Source organism: Schistocerca americana, chromosome 6 (genome assembly GCF_021461395.2).
Source record: "Schistocerca americana isolate TAMUIC-IGC-003095 chromosome 6, iqSchAmer2.1, whole genome shotgun sequence".
In the NCBI taxonomy this organism is placed as follows: Eukaryota; Metazoa; Arthropoda; class Insecta; order Orthoptera; family Acrididae; genus Schistocerca; species Schistocerca americana.
This window is the reverse complement of record NC_060124.1, coordinates 108,311,885-108,333,296: the sequence shown is the minus strand read 5'-3', so window position 1 is coordinate 108,333,296 and position 21,412 is coordinate 108,311,885. Positions and strand designations below refer to the sequence as shown.

Here is a 21,412-nt window from a genome sequence, read left to right as displayed (position 1 = left end):
TGGTGACGACCATGGGCTCTGCGAAAGCTGAATGATGTTATTCTTCATCATTTTCTCTACCTCATCGCGAATTATTCAACATTCTGTTGCTGACACACGGTATGCTCTCTGGCTTATTGGTTGATAGTCTCCAGTGCTTCACCATCGATTTGTGTAATTTGCTCTTCACCTGTGGATTGAAGCATTCAGAGACCACTTGAAGAATGGCAAGTAGCTTCTTCTGTTGTTCCTTAGTGAGATCTGGTGATAGTCAAGCTAGAAGATCTTGTCTCATAGTGGTAGTGCTAATTTCACCCACAGTCTCGACATGGGAGGTTTCTATTATGCTCAGCTGTTCTTCAATTGACGGCTCAGCGTTTGCTATGCACACGCATCTTGGAAGGATCTGCGGTTCTCGGCGACAGTTAACTATCCACAATTCACCGAATCCTTTCTTAAACGAGATGATAGAGGCTGGGATGACCAAGTTATTCTTCAGTGGTATGCTTCTCTTACATTCCACTACAAGATCCATGGGTTGATGCATGGCATGACATGTGACAGTTACCTTTCTAGCACTGACTGCAGGAATGATCACTCCATCCAGCAAACATAGTCTCCATACACTCGGATGTTCGTCTTCCTTTCACAGTACCTCATCTCGTCTAGCATAATCTTTGAGCGACCACAGTCTGTAATTGCCTGCAAAGCTTTCAGAATGTTCTAACCGAGAATAACGTCATGACTACACTCTTGTAAAATGATGAATTCTAAGGGCTGTGTATGGCCACTTACACCCACACAAATGGTACATCTTCCTGCAGGTTTTACATATTTCCCATTAGTCACCTTCAGCAGAGATGTTTTGTTGTCGATGAATACGGTTTTCTGCAACTGGTGACAGGACTTCTCTGAAATGACTGAATATGATGCTCCAGAGTCCACAAGAGCTTGGGCTGGTTGGCCATCCATGAGGATATCGATGTAGTTTCCTATCATTTTTTTAGTGATCTACGGTGGATGATTTTGCTCTTCCTCCAAGGAAGGTCGCACCCTTTACTTTTCCAGGTTGCAGTGGCTAGGTGATCGGCTGGAGCTTCTAAAAGGCAATGGAGACCTTGATCAGTGTGTTGGGGAGCGTCCTCTCCACTGGCTAGCTTGCAGCGATGGTGACCTATGTCGTACTGCACCCACATCATCTTGTTCATCTTCGTCGTCCTGGAGTTGGGGTCAGCTAAGATCGGTCTGCTGTCTTCTGGCGCAGGCGTCATCAAATATTCATCGCCTTTCTCAACAATAGCGCACCATATGTCCTGGTCGTCTGCAGTAGAAACATACTGGTTGGTTATCCTGGGTCCTCCCGACAAGTCTTCCTTGGTTTCCTTGGTGCCCAAACAGGCTCCTTATGCAGCATTGTAGGAATGTAACTCTGCCTCAGTTTCGACTTTTTCACCGTTTTAAAGGGAAATGAAGGACAAGAGATTGGGTTCAATGTCTCTTCCACTTCCTCCCTTATGACCTCTTGAAGCGTTTCGGTTTTTTGTTCACCGTGCAATCCAAGTGCCTCCTGAACTTCCTCTCTCTCGCTATCTGATGAAGAAAACTTGTGAAATCAGTTGCTCCCTCCATCACAGACATTGATACAACATTTGGAAGCCATTCAAACTTCTTGCGTGTAATTCTTTTTTGATGCATTGTCATGATATACTGGCACCATTTTATGAAGTCGTCTGCTGTCGAAACCTCCTTCAGGAATAAGGCTTGGTACATGTCCTCAGCAACACTCTTCATGAGATGTGCAACCTTATCTTTCTCCTTCATTCTAGTATCCTATTTTACACAGTTCCAAGATGTCGTGAATGTAGGAAGCTGTAGTTTCTCCGGGACACTGTGCCCTGCACCTTAATTTATCTTCAGCCTTGCACTTCTGTCGTGGTGTGTCGCCAAAATACTTGTGCAGTTCCGCTTGGAATACTTCCCAGCTTGTGAACTTCTCCTTGTTGTTCTCATACCATTGCTTTGCAGTGCCCTCCAAGAAGAAAAATACGTTAGCCAAACACAAGGTGCCATCCCATTTGTTACAATTTGGCTATACACTCATATACCTTCAGCCACTCGTTTGGATCTTGGCCATTGTCACCAGAGAACCCGGAAGGATGTCTCATGTGGTGGCACACAGTTGCTGTCTCTGATAGATTGCGATCTGTTAAATATGGCTTGAACTCGGGTTTCTCACCACGTAAACGGTGGCTCTGTCGTGGCCTGATAGAAGCCACTGTGTCGTCGATAATGTGTGCTATCACAAGTTCCAATACCCAGTGCCTCCACCAGAATAATGTCACACAGAAGAAGATGTAATTAGATCAATGACGAACACTAACTTCAATTAACAAAGGTTTATTCACCACTTGTACACACAAGAGTGCGGAGCGAACTGCCTCCAGCCAGAACACATTCAGTATATATACAGCTACAGAACATTCCAGAACAATGATTCTTGACATTTATGGATACTTCTACAATGTACTCGAACTGAATATAGAAATTAAAATGGTACAGTCCAGGTGAGTTTTGAACTCACGACCCTGCATTCAACATAACCACTACACCACGGTACTTCTCAGCTTCCTCTGACAATATAGATGAGAATCTTAATTGAAAAATTCATATTTTGGATCTTCTAAAGCAACTAGGTTCAGCAACTTTTGCAATCAGAATAATTGCCAATTTTGAGGATATAGAAATTAGTACGCTAACATACTTTGCATACTTTCACTCTCTGATGTCATGCAGAATAATATTTTTGGGTAACTCAACACTTAGACAAAAAGTATTCACTGCTCGAAAGAAAGTGGTTACAATAATGTGTGGGGTTCATAGTCACACTCTTGTAAGCATTTTTTTAAAAAGATTGGGAATTCTTACAACAGCCTCACAGTACATTTACTCACTAATGAAATTTGTTCTCAACAACATGGGCCAGTTTAAAAACAACAGTGACATTCATGATTATAATACCAGAAAAAAGACAGACTTACACTATCCTTTACTCAACCCATCTTTGGCACAGAGAAAGGTAAAATATGCTGCTATAAAAATTTTTGACAAATTAGCAGACAAAATAAAATGTCTGACAGACAGCATCAATAGCTTCAAAAATTAATTGAAATCATACCTCCTTGACAACTCCTTCTACACCATAGATGAATTCTTGAATAGGAATAAAAAAATCTATAAATATAGTATATGCATGTTGTGCCATTTAAGGTAATGGGGTAAATAATAGAAATATTAATCTTTAACACTGTACTTTAAAAAATATTTTTTCATACCAGTATGTGCATTTCTTGTGCACTTGACACATTCCACATCATAATGGCTACTCTACAGTGCAATTGATCAATGGAACACACAACCAACAAAACAAACAAACAAACCGCGACAGCAGTTGGGGACCAGTTCATCAGAGCTCATCGTCTTCTCAGTTCAACAATTCAGATGTAAGTGACAGCGACTGCCAATGTTATAGTTAATTAGGTCTTTGAGAACCAGGAAAACACACACACACACACACGTTCACACAAGCACAACTCGCAGACACATGACAACTGTCTCCAGGCACTGGAGCCCAACTTTGATTGCTTCTGACGTGAACAGCAATCTGCTGGATGGGTGGTGCAGGTCAGGAGGAGGTATGGGGCAGGGAGGGATAGCAGGGTAGGGGTGGGAGAAGATGCTGGGCTGGCTGTGGGAGAGTGCAGAGACATACCGAGGACAGAATAAGGATGCAAGTTGCAGTGTTGGGAGGCTCTGCTTGGAGGGTGGAGGAAAGGGAGGGGGGTAGGAGAGGATTAGAGAAGATGGAAAGACTAGTAGGAGTACCGGGAGAACAGAAGGCATGTATGGATATGGCATGTATGGATATCCACCCCTACTTCACCCTTGCTCTCAACCCCTTGCCTCACAGCTCATATTCATGCAACAGATCCAGATGCAAAACCTGACTCGTATATCCCCACACTACCACAGTCCTGTCACAGGTAACTCCTTATCATATCAAAGGCAAGATATCTGTGAAAGCAGTCATGTGATCTACAAAGCAAGCTGCAACCACTGTGCCACTTTCTGTGTGAGCATGATAACTAATAAGCTGTCTGTCCACATGAATGTCCACTGTCCAACTGCAGCCAAGAAACAGCTGGACCACCCAGTTACTCAACATGCTGCCCAACACGATATGCTTCACTCTAACGCTCGCTTCACAATGTTTGTCATCTGGATTCTTGCTACCAACACCAGCTTTTCTGAACAGTGCAGGTGAGAACTCTCCTTAAAACATATCATTCATTCCTGTAACTTTCTGGGCCTCAACTATAGAACATGTCTTCCACCAATCTATCCCCTTCCCTGCTCCAACGCTAGCACAACACATGCCTTCTATCCCACTAATACTCCTATTACTCTTTACACTTTCTCTACTTCTCTCTTCTCCTCCTCCCTCCTCCCCCCCCCCCCCACTCCCCTCCCAGCACAGCCTCCTAACACTACACCTAACAGCCCTCTCCTGTCCTCAACATGTCCCTGTATGCTCCCACAGGCAGCATACCATTTTCTCCCACCTCTTCCCTGCTATCCCTCCCCCTCCATTTCCAGTCCCAGTCTCATTCCTCCTCTTTACATTACCTGCACCACACTCCTCCTCCTTACATTACTTTCACCACCCACCCCAGCAGATTGCGGCTCATATCAGACACAGTCATAGTCAGGCTCCAGTGCTCGGAGACAGAGGCCATATGTGTGTGAGTTTTGCTTTAGTAAAAGTGAGTGTGTTTTCTATTTCGGAGGAAGGACTTAGTCCAACAACTTAATATTTCAGCAGTCTTTCTCATTGTGCCTGTCTGCGATTCAAAGCCTCCTCTGAGTGGTGAGTAGCAGTCAATCCTTTCATATAGTTTTTATCCTGTCCAGAAATTTCCATTATTTAATACAAAATAATATGATGATAGTTTGATTTTATGCAATTGAACCTTGTTTAGTGTTGTTTAACTCTCTGGGCCTCCATTTGTATTCAAGGCATGTGAGCTCATGATACCCCAACTCCTTTTCAAGTTGCTTTGCAAATAAATTGTCAACAATATCTAGAAATCTCTCTCTCTCAGTGCATGATTTTCTATGTAAGCTATTTCTAGCTCTTTCTGTTGCCATTGGTTTCACAATTCAGCTAACTCAGCTTCCAGAACTGTTAATCTGGTCTGGAAGATTCTTTAAGCAACTGCATGTTAAACCTGCATTCTAATTCATTTACAATGTTCACATCATTCTTGAACATATCAAATTTAAGTGACATTTTTTGTTTTACTCTTTGATATTCTCCTGACTTTTTGTCAAATTTGTTCAGCTGTTTTTGCTTCAATGAGCTCACTGCAGTATCTTTAGGTCAACGTTCTGGCTACTTACATTTAATGTTGAACATATCAGTGGTGGATTTTGTTATGTGATACTGACAGTCTCTGTAGTGATTACAATCAGACATACAACTGTTATCAGCAAAGGTGTACATGCCTCTTCTTAAAATTCTGCTAGATTCATTTCCATTTCTCTAATAGTCACTCAGAGCCTCACACAATACTTCCAGCACAATTAGATGTTCACTCCGATGATATCTCGTTTCTACTGAAGTATCAACATTTCTTGTTGGAGCAGTTTTACTGTTTCCCCTCTATATTTAAAAAATAATAATTTAATAACTTTTGCTCTGTCATCATCTCAAACCACTTCCCACTTCACAGAAACAACTTCACTACCAACTCTTCCTAAACTTATGAATCTTCAACATACCATTTTAAGTGTTCATGGAATGAAGTTACCTAAATTTTTATGTGATGGTGATATATGTACCACACACCCAAACGAATGTTTCGTCATTTCTTCCTCCCATTTTTTGGAAACCAGACACACATCTTCACATTTTGTAAAAGTACTTCCAGTAGGAAGAACATACTGCTTCAATAGTTTTCACTTTGATTGGGTTCACACGCAAATCTCAAAAATTCAAAATTTCATTGCTTTCCTCTCAAGTATTAAAACTCATTCTACAATTGTTTACAAATATTAGGGAAAAAATATGAAAAATAACAATGAACCAAGAAAATCTTTTGAGTTGTCGAAGACTTCTTAATTTCCTAATGAATTTTGTGAATGAAAACAAGAAAAAAATACTTCACACTTTAGTGCTGAGGACCGACTTTTGTCTCACTCATTTTCTTTTGTAGATCACATAACAAATGAAAATTTTTCAGCATGTGGAACAAGTAAAATTATACATTAATTATAAATTAATAGGAAGAAGTAGCTGTTACACACTATATTTGTAACTTAATGTCTTTAAACTGTGTGTTCTTATCTTGGCTAACTCTAAGACAGCTTGAAAAAAGCAGCTGCTTATATTGAAGATTTGTTGCTTTATTTGCTACTGCTAGTTTAATATCTACATGCTTACACAGCAACTTCTAGAACAATAGTCATCTAAATTTGTGAGAACAGTTTACAATAAGCATGTGCAACAATGTTTCATATGTTGTTATACGAGGAAAGTGGTTCTGTGAATGATGGAGCGGAGGGGGGAGGAGGAGGAGGAGGAGGGGGAGGAGGAAGAGATTAGTGTTTAACGTCCTGTCAACAACGAGGTCATTAGAAATGGAGCACAAGCTTAGCCTAGAGAAGGATGGGGAAGGAAATAGGCTGTGCCCTTTCGAAGGAACCACCCCAGCATTTGCCTGAAGCAATTTAGGGAAATCATGGAAAACATAAATCAGGATGGCCAGACATGAGTTTGGACTATTGTCCTCCCGAATGCTAGTCTAGTGTGCTGCCTACTGCGCCACCTCACTTGGTTTCTGTGATGTGGGAAGAATGTTGGATAGGTTGGGATTAAACAATGACTTAAGGAGCACCTAAATATTGCAAGAAAGTTCATTCATTACACCCTAGGATAATACTGAGTAATAAGAGGTACAATGCATTATTTTCATGATGATTAATCAGTTTAGGAGGTAGCAAATATCTTAGTGTGAAAAATTGCTAGTGAATGAAGCTTGTGAAGGAATTTTAAAAAGTGTAGGTAGCGGTGAAGCTGAAAATGTATTTGTTATTCATTCATTCCGTGCATTCCACACATCCCATCAACAAGAGGAACTTTTCCCGATGTCAAATGAGTTAAGGTATACATTAACAAAAGACTAGGATATCATAGATACTTAATTTTTATACTACATTTAACAATCAACTATTCTACTCACACCATGCAAAGTTACGATGGAAACTGTGGAGCGGGTGTGAAATTATTATCGACAACTACTCGTATGGCACTGATCACCAGACACACTTTCTCATGGGTTCTTGCCTAACTACAGAATATGAGCTAGCCTAGGCTGATCTAAGCATTTATTCTTGTAACAGTAGAGTGTGTGGCCTGTTGTTGTATTGGCTACTGTGTTATTCTGGTGGGCTCTAGTTGTAATACACAGAACTCTGATAAGGGCTGGACTGGATTTAAGATAGCTTGCACTGCATCTTGCATATACATTTCTTGTTCTGAATAAACTCCATTGTTGTGTCAATAGGCAGGCTTTTACAAAAACTGTACTGCTTAATTTTTTTCATCTAAATCTAATCAAGCAAATTAGTAAGAAAGTGGTTACATCGAAAAAAGTTGCTGCCTCCTCAGTGTAATATAAAGCTGGTGTTTATCTGTTACATATAGCTGAACATTTACTTGATTATACTGATATTTTTCATATACTATAATTTCCTGTATTTGTCAATACTGAATCTTATAGACAGTAAATAACTACTTGCCATACAGCTTTATAGCAAACTTTACAGAATTTTTCAGTCCCTAAATTAAGCTATTCAGATAATTTGTAGGAGTGGTTAAATGAAGTACGTTTTTAATTTTCTTTTGAGTTGGTCAGGATTGCCAATGTCTTCTTTTATGTTAGATGGATGCTAACTGAATGTCTTACCAGTGAAGTACTTAACTCAATTCTAAGACAGTATGCAATTTCTTCAACCACTTTCAGATAAAATCTTTCACATTTTTCTTTATATGTTGGTCTGATGTTTCTGGTTGCAGACTTTTTTCTGTATTTATTCTATTTTTGACATAATTCAGAAGACACACAATTTAATTGTTATGGATACCAACACTGCAAACAAGTAATAATAAACATGGACACCATTTTTTGACTGCATATCTGACAGAATTATGGTATTGCCATCAGCTTTAAGACTTGAAATGCAGAAGTACAGCATTCTATTTGTGACTAACAAAACTCTATTAATTAAATTGGTGGCAGTAGTCTAACAGGGAAAGGGAGATTTCTTGTGATTTATGAAGTATGATACTTTACCTTCTAGATTCAGTAGTAATATAATGCACGTTACAGTGCCCTGTCCTCTTGCTTTGAAATGTTCTTCACCAAGAAATGAAATAAACAAATTTTGGATGGAAACATTTTAATGCTATATTGACTAAAAAGAGCCTGCTGCAGAGTAAAAACATTACTCTCACTGTGCTGGGAAATTTCATTGTAGTTTACTCTCTACTATAGATTGAAAGACTTATTCCAGAAATAACTCTTGAGCTGTGACCAAGCCGTTATCCCAATGTCCCTTCTCCCAGCCCACTATCCTGGCAACATGGAGAGGAGGGTATTTTGGGGTTTTGAAGAAAGGAGAGAGGAAGAAAAGAAGACTGCAGTTCAACAGCCCATTGAGGACATCATTAGATATGGAGCACAAGCTCAGATTAGGGAAGGATGAGGAAGGAATTTGATCTCATCCTTTTCAAAGGCCCCACTATAATACACATCAAAGGTGAATGAGGGGAACAACATAGAGTTTTGAAATTAAGGGAGAGATACTGGAAGAACTGAAGCTTTGAAGTGGGCTGTGTCACATGTCTGCATAGCCCATATGCCAAGAACATTGCTCGAGAAAGGGAAGGGTCTGAGTGTGAACCATGTCAAGGAGTTTGATACTTCTTAGGACTTAGCATGCTTCTATTAGCAGTTGCATTTAGGATTCAAACTGCCTTCTACACGAAATATATTTCAAGGAAGGAAGAAGTAAATATAATGAGAACGACAACCCTATTCTTTCGCTAACACTGATAGTTTGGTGTGGATGGTCAAATTGAATAGCCTGAAGGGTATTCAGGCATCGGAGTAGATGAAAATTTCATGGCACTATTTGTCTTCTTTCCATTGTTGCCTTCAAGCAAACAAGCAACACAGCTTCATTCCTCACAATTAAGGGGTATTAAGAGCATGATAAAAATCAGACTATTTATGGATGAGTGACTGTGTCATAACATAAAAAATCTGATGTTCAGCCACAGCCACATACGATATTCAAACGATTTATTTTACATTAAATATTAACCCTTTCGCGGATGCAATTTTTTTTTTTTTTTTTTTCAACTCAGTGAAAATAATTTTTTTGCTATCCTTTTAGAATTGTCATCCACTCACTATATTTATTTTTCGATAATTTTATTTTTGTTATTAGGGAGCATAAACTATGTTGGTACATATATCACCACAGCACTTTCGTGAGGGATTAGAACTATGGTGGTAATCTCATTTCCCACTTCTCTTTTGTGAGCTGTTATGTGTTGTTGTTACACATAAAAATAATGAACAGTCTTTTCTGTTTTTATTTTATGTTTCCTTTTATTAGATTTCAAATTCTTTTCACTGATGTTAAAGTTGACTTACGGCAATGTGCAAACAATCCTAGAAACTTTGTCACACTAAAATGGTATGAGCTGATACAAGTCAGAATAAAGCATATTGCAGAAGTGAAGCAATGTGTTCCAACAACAGTTGATCCTATGTCAAATACAAGGTGTTTATAAATGAATATCGAGGTTTTAATGCTTTATAATATTTATTATATTAATCTTACAGTTATAAATGGTATGTCAAATGAAAGAGCAACTCAAACAGTTTTACCAAGGACCTTATAAATGTTCAATGTGAGCACCATTTGTCACACGGCAGCACACATCAAGTCTATTGCCACATTCTTCGCAAATGTTGATAAGTGTGTCTTCAGTGATTGTAGCAACAACTGCTTCAATCCGGTTTCTTAATTCAGGGAGGTCTGTTGATAGCAGAGGTACACGATCCTTGATGAATCCCCAAAGGAAAAAATCACATGGCATTAGGTCGGGTGAACGTGGAGGCCTTGTCATTGGGCCCATTGCAGCCTATCCAGCACTTGGGTACAGTGAAGTTCAACCAATCGCCATACTTCACTACACCAGTGAGATGGCGCACCATCTAGCTGGAAAATGAAGTTCTCTGGCTCATCTTCTTCCAACTGAGCGAAGACCCATTGCTCTAGTATATCAAGGTAAGAAGTGCCAGTTACAGTAGATTCACCAAAAAAGAAAGGCCTATAAACCTTCCACTGGGATACGGCACAAAAAACCGTCACTTTAGAGGAATCTCGTTGCATCTGTACCATCTCATGAGGATTTTCTGAGCCCCAGAGCACACATTGTGAGTGTTAACATGTCCACTAAGGTGAAGGGTCGATTCAGCACTGAAGACAACATGATCCAGAAAATCTACATCGTCATGAAACAACATTTTGTTTGCGAAGTTGGCACATAATCGATGGTCTACCAGCTTTATAAGGTTCTTGATAACTCTTTTTGAGTTTCTCTTTCATTTAACATATCATTTATAACTGTAAGTTTAATGTAATAAATGTTATAAAGTGTCAAAACCCCAATATTCATTTATAAACACCCTGTAGAAACTGACTGTTGTTTACATATAGCTCATGCAGTGTAATATCACGAGATGTCAGGCGCAGACAGAGGTGGTAAGATGTATTCCCAAAAGCTTTAGAATACCCCGTTGGTGGTAAGTATGCTTCCCAAGGACCATGAATGACAGATTAATTTTGTGGGAAGTATCCTTCCCAAGACCCTTCCAGAAACTACTTTGGTGGTAAACATTCTTCCCAAGAACAATTAAAACACAGTTGTTTGATGGGAAGGCTATATTTTACAACAAACAGAAACTACAGCTGGTGCAGTGGACTGTTACTAAATGCCAGGAGGATACTGAAGTGGTAACAGCACATATTCCCTTAAATGCTGTAAGGAAATACATTTAGTGGGAAGCATATTTCCCCCACGGCCCGCAAAAGGATCAATATTTGCTGAAGATATTTACTCAACACAGAGTACCTTGTTTTACTTGCAAAAGTTTGCAGAAGTTTGTGATTAACGATGGATTACATCATCCTGATAAGGAACATATAACAGAACTCTGGTGAGTTGCTACCTGCAACAGAGTTTTGTGCACTAATTGCATTAGTATACAGTCATTACTATTTTCATTTTTGTCACACAACATCCTCATGTACAATATCTTCATTATGAAGTTAAGTCACTTTAACCTTTGGAGGAGGCGAGTGACCGTGGATTCTAAATTTTAGCCTTTGCAGTGCTGCTCATATTTTAATTTATTTGACATACAACCAGTTTCAGGTTTACAGACATCATCATATCTTAAGAAAAGCTACAATACAAAAAAACTCAACTATATGTCCTTCATGTTGGTGTATTGTTAAGATATGATGGCTGGTTATTTATTCTGATTAATTAAGATTTGACGAAAGGTATGAAGTCTTCTTCAGTGTAAGCACAGATGAACAATTATGAATCATCATCCCCATGGATTGTTTCCAAACAAAAGTGGCACCACTCAGTGACTAGTATCTCTATATTTTTCCATTTTTCAGCTTGTGAAGTAATCAACAATCACAACCCAGGATTCCAAAAACAGTTTATGTAATGGTGATAGTTCGTAAGGCATGTTTGTTCAAATGGCAACTGCAATGAAGATGCCGTCACAAATAGTACTTAATACAGTCTGTATGCAGTGAACCCATAAACAAAGCCATTGCAATCTTTTGAAGAGATAGTGACTTTGACAATGACCTAAAAAATAGCAGTGGTCATTGTAAGAAAAGTAGATTCAAAGTTCAGCAAAATGTGCAAATAAAACTGCAAAAGAAAGGTCACGAAGGCTAGTCCTACGCAAATTAATTGTCTTAATACCACAAAAAGTGCTGCAGTGAGAGGAAAGACAGGCAAATGTTACAGTCTGCAATAAGTATAATATTCAAACAATGTACTCGGATTACATTCAGTCAAAGATTCTGATTCAAACAGAGGATACAGCATGGGGTTGGCACTTGCGGCTGTTCATGCCATATCACAGCATTTACAGTAAATTTTCAACCAAGTCTCACAAGCCCACCAAACAGAGAAAGAAAAGAAACCTGCCATCCTGTGGCTTTGTGTCAGGCAAGATAAGCCACCTGCTGAAATGACACAAGACAAAATCAACCTTCAAGCCTACGACAATAATTCATCCTTTACCGAGACCAGTTAAAGATGCAGCAGGTCTCAGAACATCTAAGGTCTATGAGACACCTTGCAAAGATGGCCAGTCTTATATTGGACAAACAGTATGCAGTGCAAGGTTTGTACAAAAACAAATCTCCCGTGCCAGATCTTTCCATTTTCCCACCAGCTCCCAAAGTCACACCGTCCGGTCACAGAGAAGCATTCCCCTCATAACTCAGTACCACCCAGGACTGGAGCAACTGAATTACATTCTCCACCAGGGTTTCAACTACCTCTTGTCAAGCCTTGAAATGAGAAATATCCTTCCCACCCCTCCAACAGTGGTATTCCACCATCCACCAAAGCTACACAATGTACTCGTCCATCCTTACACAACCCCTGCTTCCAACCCCTTACCTCATTACTCATACTCCCGTAATAGACCCAGATGCAAGACCTGTCCCATACATCCTCCCTCCACCACATACTCCAGTCTGATGACAAACATCACCTATCCCATCAAAGGCAGGGCTACCTGTGCAAGCTACGCTGCAACTACTGTGCTGCATTCTTTGTGGGCATGACAACCGACAAGCTGTCTGTCCACATGACTGGCCACTGATAAAGTGTGGCCAAGAAACAAGTGGACCACCCTGTTGCTGAGCAAGCTGCCAAACATGACATCCTTCAGTTCAATGACTGCTTCACAGCCTGTGCCATGTGGGTCCTTCCCACAACACCAGCTTTTCTGAATTGCACAGGTGGGAACTTTGCCTGCAATACATCCTACATTCCTGTAACCCTCCTGACCTCAATCTTCGTTAGTCACTGTCCTCACCCATCCAGCCCCTTCCCTGTTCCCATTCCAGCACTACAAAGCCATCATTCCACCATCACATCCAGCCTGTTTACTTGCCTATTTTTCCACTATTTCCCCTCGCCCTTCCCCCTTCCCACCTCTCCCCTGCCCTCTGTCTAACCAGCAGCACTTCACTGTCCACCACCTCCACCACCACCATACTATCCCTCCCCCTCCCTGCCCCAGGCTCCTCCTCACACTCATCCAGTTGCCAGTCCCATCAGACACTGTGCTGCTGTTTGCAGTGTAGTTGCAGTTGCCTGAGACTGCAGTCATGTGCGTGAGTTGAGTTTGCATGTGTGTGTGTGTGTGTGTGTGTGTGTGTGTGTGTGTGTGTGTGTGTGTGTGTGTGTGTGTGTGCACGTCATCTATTGTTGACGAAGGCCCTACCAACCGAAAGCTTTATTTGCGACTGTCTTTTTGTTGTGCCTCTCTGCGACTCAGCATCTCCACTGTATGGTGAGTAGCAACTTTTCTTTTGATAATATAGTTGTATTGTATTGTATTGTATGTTAACCAGGGGCCTAGAAATGACAGAGAGGCTCCGTCCTCACCACAGCCGCAGTGGTCCACAACCCACAATGAGTACCACAGTCCACTTCACCCCTCCGCTGCCCCACACCGAACCATTCTTGCAGGGTTACTGTGCACTTCGACCCCCAGTGGACTACCCCCCCTCCCCCCCCACCTAGGGAATGTGTCACACCAGACGAGTGTAATCGAGTGTAACCCCTATGTTTGCGTAGTAGAGTAATGGCTGGGTAGATTCGTACCGGGGACCGGGTGTTCCTTCCCAATTCAGAAAGCCATGCATTAGACTGCACGGCTAACTGTGCAGGTCATAATATAGTTGCTTTTCAGTATCCCTTTAACAAGTCTTCTCCATTTTCCTAGCCACTAGGCATGCTTCTTTCTATTTACATATCCAATATTAGTAAAATATCGAATTATGGGAATACTGCATATCCAATACTTCTCTGACCAAAGTTCAATGTGTATAGCCTACATTAATTTTACATATGGGGGAAAAAAGATATAACAACAGTAGGATAATAGTTTTTTTTTTTTGGGGGGGGGGGGGGGGGGGGGGGGACAGTACGATCAGATAACTGAACATGTGCAATTGTGGCACTTACTCACATACCTGTCCTCTCATGCATACTACAACCAGAAATTAATAATAAAGTTCATGTAAGTCATTACATACCATCAATTAATGTGATGACAAAAATAAACAATGATGTGCTCACTTTATAGCAGGCCCAATGCGCAAGAATACGACTTGATCCCTCTATCTCTGGCAGACGCAAATATTTGGCGATGTGGATGGCCAGGCAGTAGTGGTGTCTCAGCACCAATCTGTCCAGCAATACCTGTGTAGTCAAATGCTCCAATCTTGTGAAAGTTGAGGAAGAAATATCTCACTCTTGGCTGTTATTTATACATTTACTTAACAATAATAAAATGTAATGAGTGTTTACTTTGTACTTTTCAAAATGAAGAGAGTTCTATTCAAATTACAATGCATTTATATTTTCCGTCTCAATTAATAAGCAGCATGACACTCAATCTTCCTCTGGAAATTAAGCAAGATGTAAATACAAATGAGGGACATTCAACAATTTATAAATTTATATTTTTTTATTTAATTTTGCAGGTGAGAATAATCATACTCCTCTTTTACTACTGAATTTTATGTCGCTTCTTAACCAAATATGTAGAATGTTTGAAAAAGATTCATCTGATTTCACATGACTACACTTTTCCACTTGAAAATACACAGTTGGAGTACATTATGACTAATGCATAGACCTAATATGTTGTTATTTTCAAATAAAACACACACAAACACACACACACACACACACACACACACACACACACACACACACACACAGAGAGAGAGAGAGAGAGAGAGAGAGAGAGAGAGAGAGAGAGAGAAGAGGTTGGGCATTCTTCACAATTACATTTACAATCAAAATTTACCTTTCACAGACGTTCAATGCACGCTCTACCAGAAGTATAGCAAACATCCAGATGATACTCAACTTTTCCCATACTTTTACAACCATGTCACCACTGTTGCTATGTGGTGTCACAGTTTACCCAAAAACTGTTGGAATGGGAGACACATAAACAACATCATTTACAAACCTTCACAAAAAAGAACAATGTACCATGAGATCAGGTGACTTTAGATGCCCATGGTGCAATGCAAGATCCATAAGCCCTTTACACTCAATCTACTAATGAGCAGCTCAATGTTAAAAAATTATTTTACTGGTGGGTGCAAGTGTGGTAGTGTTCTGTCCTATTAAAAAATGAGTTTCAGCATGTTCTAGCAGTTGTGGAAAACTCAGATGAATGAACAAGTGAGTGAGAGTCCACCAGTAGGATGCCTACTGGCAAACAAATGAACAGGCAACTTACAACTAGTGCCAAAGTAGACCGTTAGTTTCTATGTATAAGTTAAAATTTACCCCAAGTCTCTATTTCCATTCATGTAAAAGATAGTCTTATGAAATCATATGAATCTTTTTGAAACATCCAGGATTTTGCCTAACTGCTTTAGGCATCTTCAGTGGTTTTTATCTCTCTTATCTTCTGCTTGTGTAGTTAGTTAAGCACTACATCAAGGCTATATGTAGTATAGTAAATGCATAAAAGACAGTTTGATTTAATGGCAGCCATAATGATAATGATGAATAGGTCTTTGAACCTTCCCAGCCATTACACTGGATTTCATTCTGCATCATGTTTTACACATGCACTCATTTCCCAAAGCGAGAAGAGGACAGATTCCAGAATCCAACTAGAATAAATCTAAGAAAAAAGATTTGAAATACAGCTGATGCAGATAATTCATATGACAATCACAGTCAATACCAATTGATAATGAAAATCATATCTCCAATGAAAATCATATCTCCAATACAACAAACTACTTCAGAACACACAGAGATCCATGTATTAGAAAATTTAAGTATTAAACTGCAGAGGTTCACAAGAAGAACAGTTTATATATGCTGCACATTAATTTTTTTTATTTCATTTATGCACTCACACACATTCACACAATCAGGCACCAGGTGCGTGCGCACACCCATTCGCTCGCACTCACTCACTCTCTCTCTCTCTCTCTCTCTCTCTCTGTCTGCCTGTCTGTCTGTCTGTCTGTCTTTGGGTAACATAGATACAAACAAAAACAACCAAACGCAAAAACTGGGAAAGTCAATAAAATGTTTTTAAATCAATAGCCAATACATGACAACAACAAAAAATCATTTAATATTCCAGGACATCCACGGAAGACACCTTGTTAAAATGGCATAATGTGTGTGGATGCATAAACAGAACAGAAAATTGATGTGCAGCATTCCAAAGGTGTTTTTCTTGTAAACTACTGCAATTTATATACAGCTCTGGTGGAAAATGGCCACCACAAGAAATTTTGTAAATAATAATTAGAAGCAAACACTACCACATTTTTATCCATGCTTATTGTTCTAGTTTCACATTCATTGCATAAAAAGTTTCAAGAACATGGCCCACTTTAACATCTTCGAACTCAAAGACAAATGTTAATATTTAATCCCACTGTCCCACACATCAGTACTGACCTGCACTGTTTACAGCAACATCCCCACATCCATGTACCTTATTGCCCTTTCAGAATGTTGCCACAGCAATGAAATATATTAACTATTAAGTAGTAGTTAAAAATCCACCTCCAAGTGATATGAAAGGATACTGCGTAATCGTCAATGGTATTCCAACATGCCGATTTCGCATAGCATTAAGAACACGTAGCAGTCGACACATCCTAACATATGAATCGGAGTTCATACTGGGAACAAAGCCTTTGCCAAATTGTGCTGCCTAAAAAGGGAACAGATTTTAAAGATGTTACCATGCTGAAACAAATTAATGTTTCCAGATAAAAAATTGGTCAGAAGCTGTATTTACTATATCCCAAGTATTTTTCATATAAATTTTACTAAGCACTTTCTAAAAAGTAATTTAAAAAATGTGTTGGAAAAAGACAAATTAGAAATCTATTTGTGTACTGCAGCCAGAAAGGCATTCATGAGAACTTAAATACTAAGCCACAAAAATCTGTACTATACTGGAAGACAACAACATCAAACTGGGTTAATTTATGATGTATGAGGCAATAGTAAAACAAGACACCAATAACATAAAATCAACAAATAACTTCAAAACAGTTTGCATCTATATATTCAATGAAGATAATAAGCAGAAGAACAAAAAATACCCGAATCAGCATTTTCTGTGTGTCTGTGTCAAATTCATAGCCTGCAGCCTCAATGCAATTTTTAACTGCTTCCTCTAGCTTGTCTTTGACAATTCTTATATATTCATCTGCTCGATGACTTCCTTTCTGGAACAACAGAGACACATGACATTTTTCTAACAGAGGTATACCACTTACTGCATCATTACCAAGTTTACCTCATCACAAGTATCGTAGTACATTTAAAGATGACACATTATGTTAGTTCTCTCTTTCAGTTATTCTTCCTAACATTTCATTCAGCTGTCAGTCACAGTTTCATACTACATTTTAAAACAAATGTAAGCTACTACTTAATCACTGACTTCTGAACGTATGACCTTTACAGGTAAATATGCAACTGTGACTGTTCAATTGCAGTAACTTTCATATTTTGCTACTTCATTAAAAGACCCTGAAAACAAATAATCTTCATTTCAAATATATGAACAATTTTATACAGCATAAACATGACCCATCTCAGCCAACAGATAACAGGTCACATGCAAATAGAAGCCAATAAAATAAAAAGGTTACAACATGAAGTCTTCCAGTCTCATTTCCCATATTCATAATTGTGAATCACAGAACTATAAACAATCTTTTCAACAGAAAAATCTTATGTCCTTGCTGAAAATGGACTACTGTCAGTCAGGGGTGATCTACTTATTGGCTAACATTATGACAAAACAATTACAGTAACAGAATAATCTATATGGCATCTATAACAATTTTTTCTTTTACATTATACAAGGTTTTGCAGTGACAGAGACTTCATCACAGAGCATCAAACATTCTCAAACCCAATATTCACATGTTGAACAATAATGTACAGCTACATATTCTAGATACAAAATGATAAATGTTAGACAGATACCAATGAAAAAACTTTTCCTGTATTGTAGAATTATGATATGAACCAACAGACTGACTGTTACCCAGCCTAGGGCACCTAATTCGGATGGAAAGCACTTTTAGTATAACACAAGCAGCAGAAATGATTGAAGTACTTAAATACCTCAACAATAATGCACTGTGTCTGTGTGTGTGTGTGTGTGGGTGTTTTTTTTTTTTTTTTTTTTTTTTTTCGAATTTTATGTTTCCATCACTGTTCGGCAGATGTTTTAAACAATGGTTATTATGCTTAATGTTTGTAAAGTGATGACAGACATTTTTTATTCAGTCATACTGCTTGAAAAATTTTGAAATGTCCCTCACTGTAATTTTTGTACCTGGAACTGCTTTGAAGCTTCAAATAAATAAGATCCAGGATCATTACTATTGATTCGAAAAATTTCTTGCACCACAACTGGCACTTTCTGAATCATTTCATGAGAGAACAGAGACAGCACGCGAACACCATCCATCTCAGGCACTAAGTACACTCCAGAATCATATCCATACTTTGTGGAGTCTCCTTGCCGTCCAAAAAGTAGTAGTACACTCTCCCAATATCCAATGACCGCCTCAGTCCCACACCTGTCAAACAACAATTTAAAATTATTGAGCTCTGTGGATACGTACATACTGCAGACAATCACATATGATAAAGAAATAATGAAACATGGTAAACATTTTTACCTTTGGTGTGAAATATGCAGAACTACGAAAAAGTTATCCTTTCAATCTACCTGCCACTTTTTTCGCTATGTTATCTATCCCAACAACCAAACTAAGGAGTATTTCAAAAAATAATCTTTACCAATAAACATAATAATTATTATGAAATAGAATTCTCATGACACAAACAGCATACAACAACAGAACACTCAAACACAACCGCGCATTCATTACCGCAGACCCTTCAGGATCGCACGTACGAACAGTTTGTGGTTCCACTAAATGACAATTAAAACTTGTGAAAGACTACAGAAGCATTTACCTAGTGCTGCACTTTTGCAGTGTAGTCAACAATATTTTACAGTATCTATGGTCTTGAACACTCTTCCCTCCAACTAACACAATATGAACAGGAATTCAATTGAGTAAAACAAAAGAGAAAAACCTTTGTGAGCACAAAACATACATAAGAAGGAAAAGCTTAGTATACAGAAGGAAAATATTACAGAGAAATGATGATGTAAAGAAAAGACTCTTACCAACAGAGAACAGATGTGAGAAATTAACAACAGTAATGCAATATACTGAAAGATGAATAAGATAATTTAATTTAAAAGTAATAAGTGAAATATATTTGTCTTTTATAATTAAATGAGAATATTATAAATATAATATCCAACTTAAGCAACTATACTGAAAAGCTTACATTAGCAAAAGTGTAAAATAAAATGAGATTTTTTGCAAAGATACTCACACTGACAGGTGCTAAGTGAAATGCTTTTATTTTACATTCAGTTTCGGTCTTTCAGGCCATTTTCAGGTACAAAGACATCACCCCACTGTACATATGTTCACATTATGATTTCAGAACACATTTATGATGTCAATCGGTGACAAAAAGTTCTTTAAATTGTGTTTCAAGAAAAACCTCACATTTATGTTTCTTTAATCAGTGAAATGAACTGCTCATATACATTTGACTTAACTTTTATAATTATCTCACATAGCACATAATGTCAAAAAAAGCCATCTAGCCTCTTGTTATGAGTGAACTATGTTCAGTCACTCCTCATGAAAATTCTACAACACTCTACTGTCTTGATAAACACAATTGGAATTGTAATCATGTTAACACTGTAGTGATGTTTTTGTTCCTGAAGATGTTCTGAAATACTGAAAATGCTTGTCAAATGAAAGCAATTCACCCTGCAGCTTTTGGTATGTTTCTTAAAATACAGTTCATAACAGCTCCAGGACAAGGTTACCATTTGAGACGCTTAGTTTAAGAAGGAACCAACCCTGTGAACAATTTGAAGTTAAGTATGCACATATCATTCATTCTGGTTACACCTGTGATAAATTAATTTACAGAATACCAAATTTATATCTTTCTCTGCCAGGATGCAGGGGAAGTGAAAGAAACTGAATAAATGAATGGAAATTGTTATAATCATGTGATTCCAATGTTTCTGTACTGTGGAAGAAGGGTTCATCCACCCCAGAGATGCATCTGTGTTGTTGCACAAACAAAAGAGAGTAGAAGTAACAAATTATTTTTTTAATTACATACTATGCAGACATATATGTATATCTTTGGTCTTCATTTATTAGAGTCAATGGAATAATTTCATTATTCTTTCATATGAAATGAACAAAGTTCCTTGGAGTCCTACTTTCTTCCCACTCTGTCATCTGTCTAGATGCAAGTAAGAATACCATGTTGTATCACAAATTGTCTATACAAGTTTGTTACCCATTTTAGCAACCCAATTCTGCTGGAAAGTGCAAGTTCAGCAATGTTACAAAAACATGCCATCAGCTTGCTGTCAATATGCATATTTGCATCCTTTCTCTTAGAACCTGTAGTCTAAATTGTTTATTATTAGAAGTTGCCATGCACTGTGACATATTTCGTCATGCTGTACTGCATTTTAACAAGGTCAACCATCACCCATTTTATCCCTCTCCTACGGTGATCTCTGTGGCTGGTTTCATCACAGTGGGAAAAATTATGGGAACACACTCAGAATCAGCTACACTGAACATCTGTTCAAATCACATCTTAACTGAGAACTAAATAAAATCAGTTTCACTCCCACTACGGCCTTTGTGATTTTCCCACTTCAGAACAATTAGTATTCTGACACACAAAGCAATCTAGTATTCCATCTTTATACTGACTACATTTTTATGGAAAATGTCACATAAGGCTGATCTAAGCTAAGTTAATGCAGTTTGTGATTTTGGAAACTGAAATAAATCCAGAAGTGGAAAAGAAATGTTAATG

General features: G+C 38.5%; 1 protein-coding gene across 1 annotated transcript in view; it reads right to left on the bottom strand.

The window, feature by feature from the left end:
- LOC124619390 (vacuolar protein sorting-associated protein 16 homolog) overlaps window positions 1–21,412 on the bottom strand; it is a 216,150-nt gene that overhangs the window by 74,743 nt on the left and 119,995 nt on the right. Inside the window, exons 6-9 of the mRNA XM_047145737.1 lie at window positions 18,798–19,044; window positions 17,548–17,673; window positions 17,023–17,150; window positions 14,522–14,666 (exon numbers count right to left, since the gene is read on the bottom strand). Coding sequence (XP_047001693.1) covers window positions 14,522–14,666; window positions 17,023–17,150; window positions 17,548–17,673; window positions 18,798–19,044 — 646 coding nt within the window. The remainder of the gene's footprint in view (window positions 1–14,521; window positions 14,667–17,022; window positions 17,151–17,547; window positions 17,674–18,797; window positions 19,045–21,412) is intronic.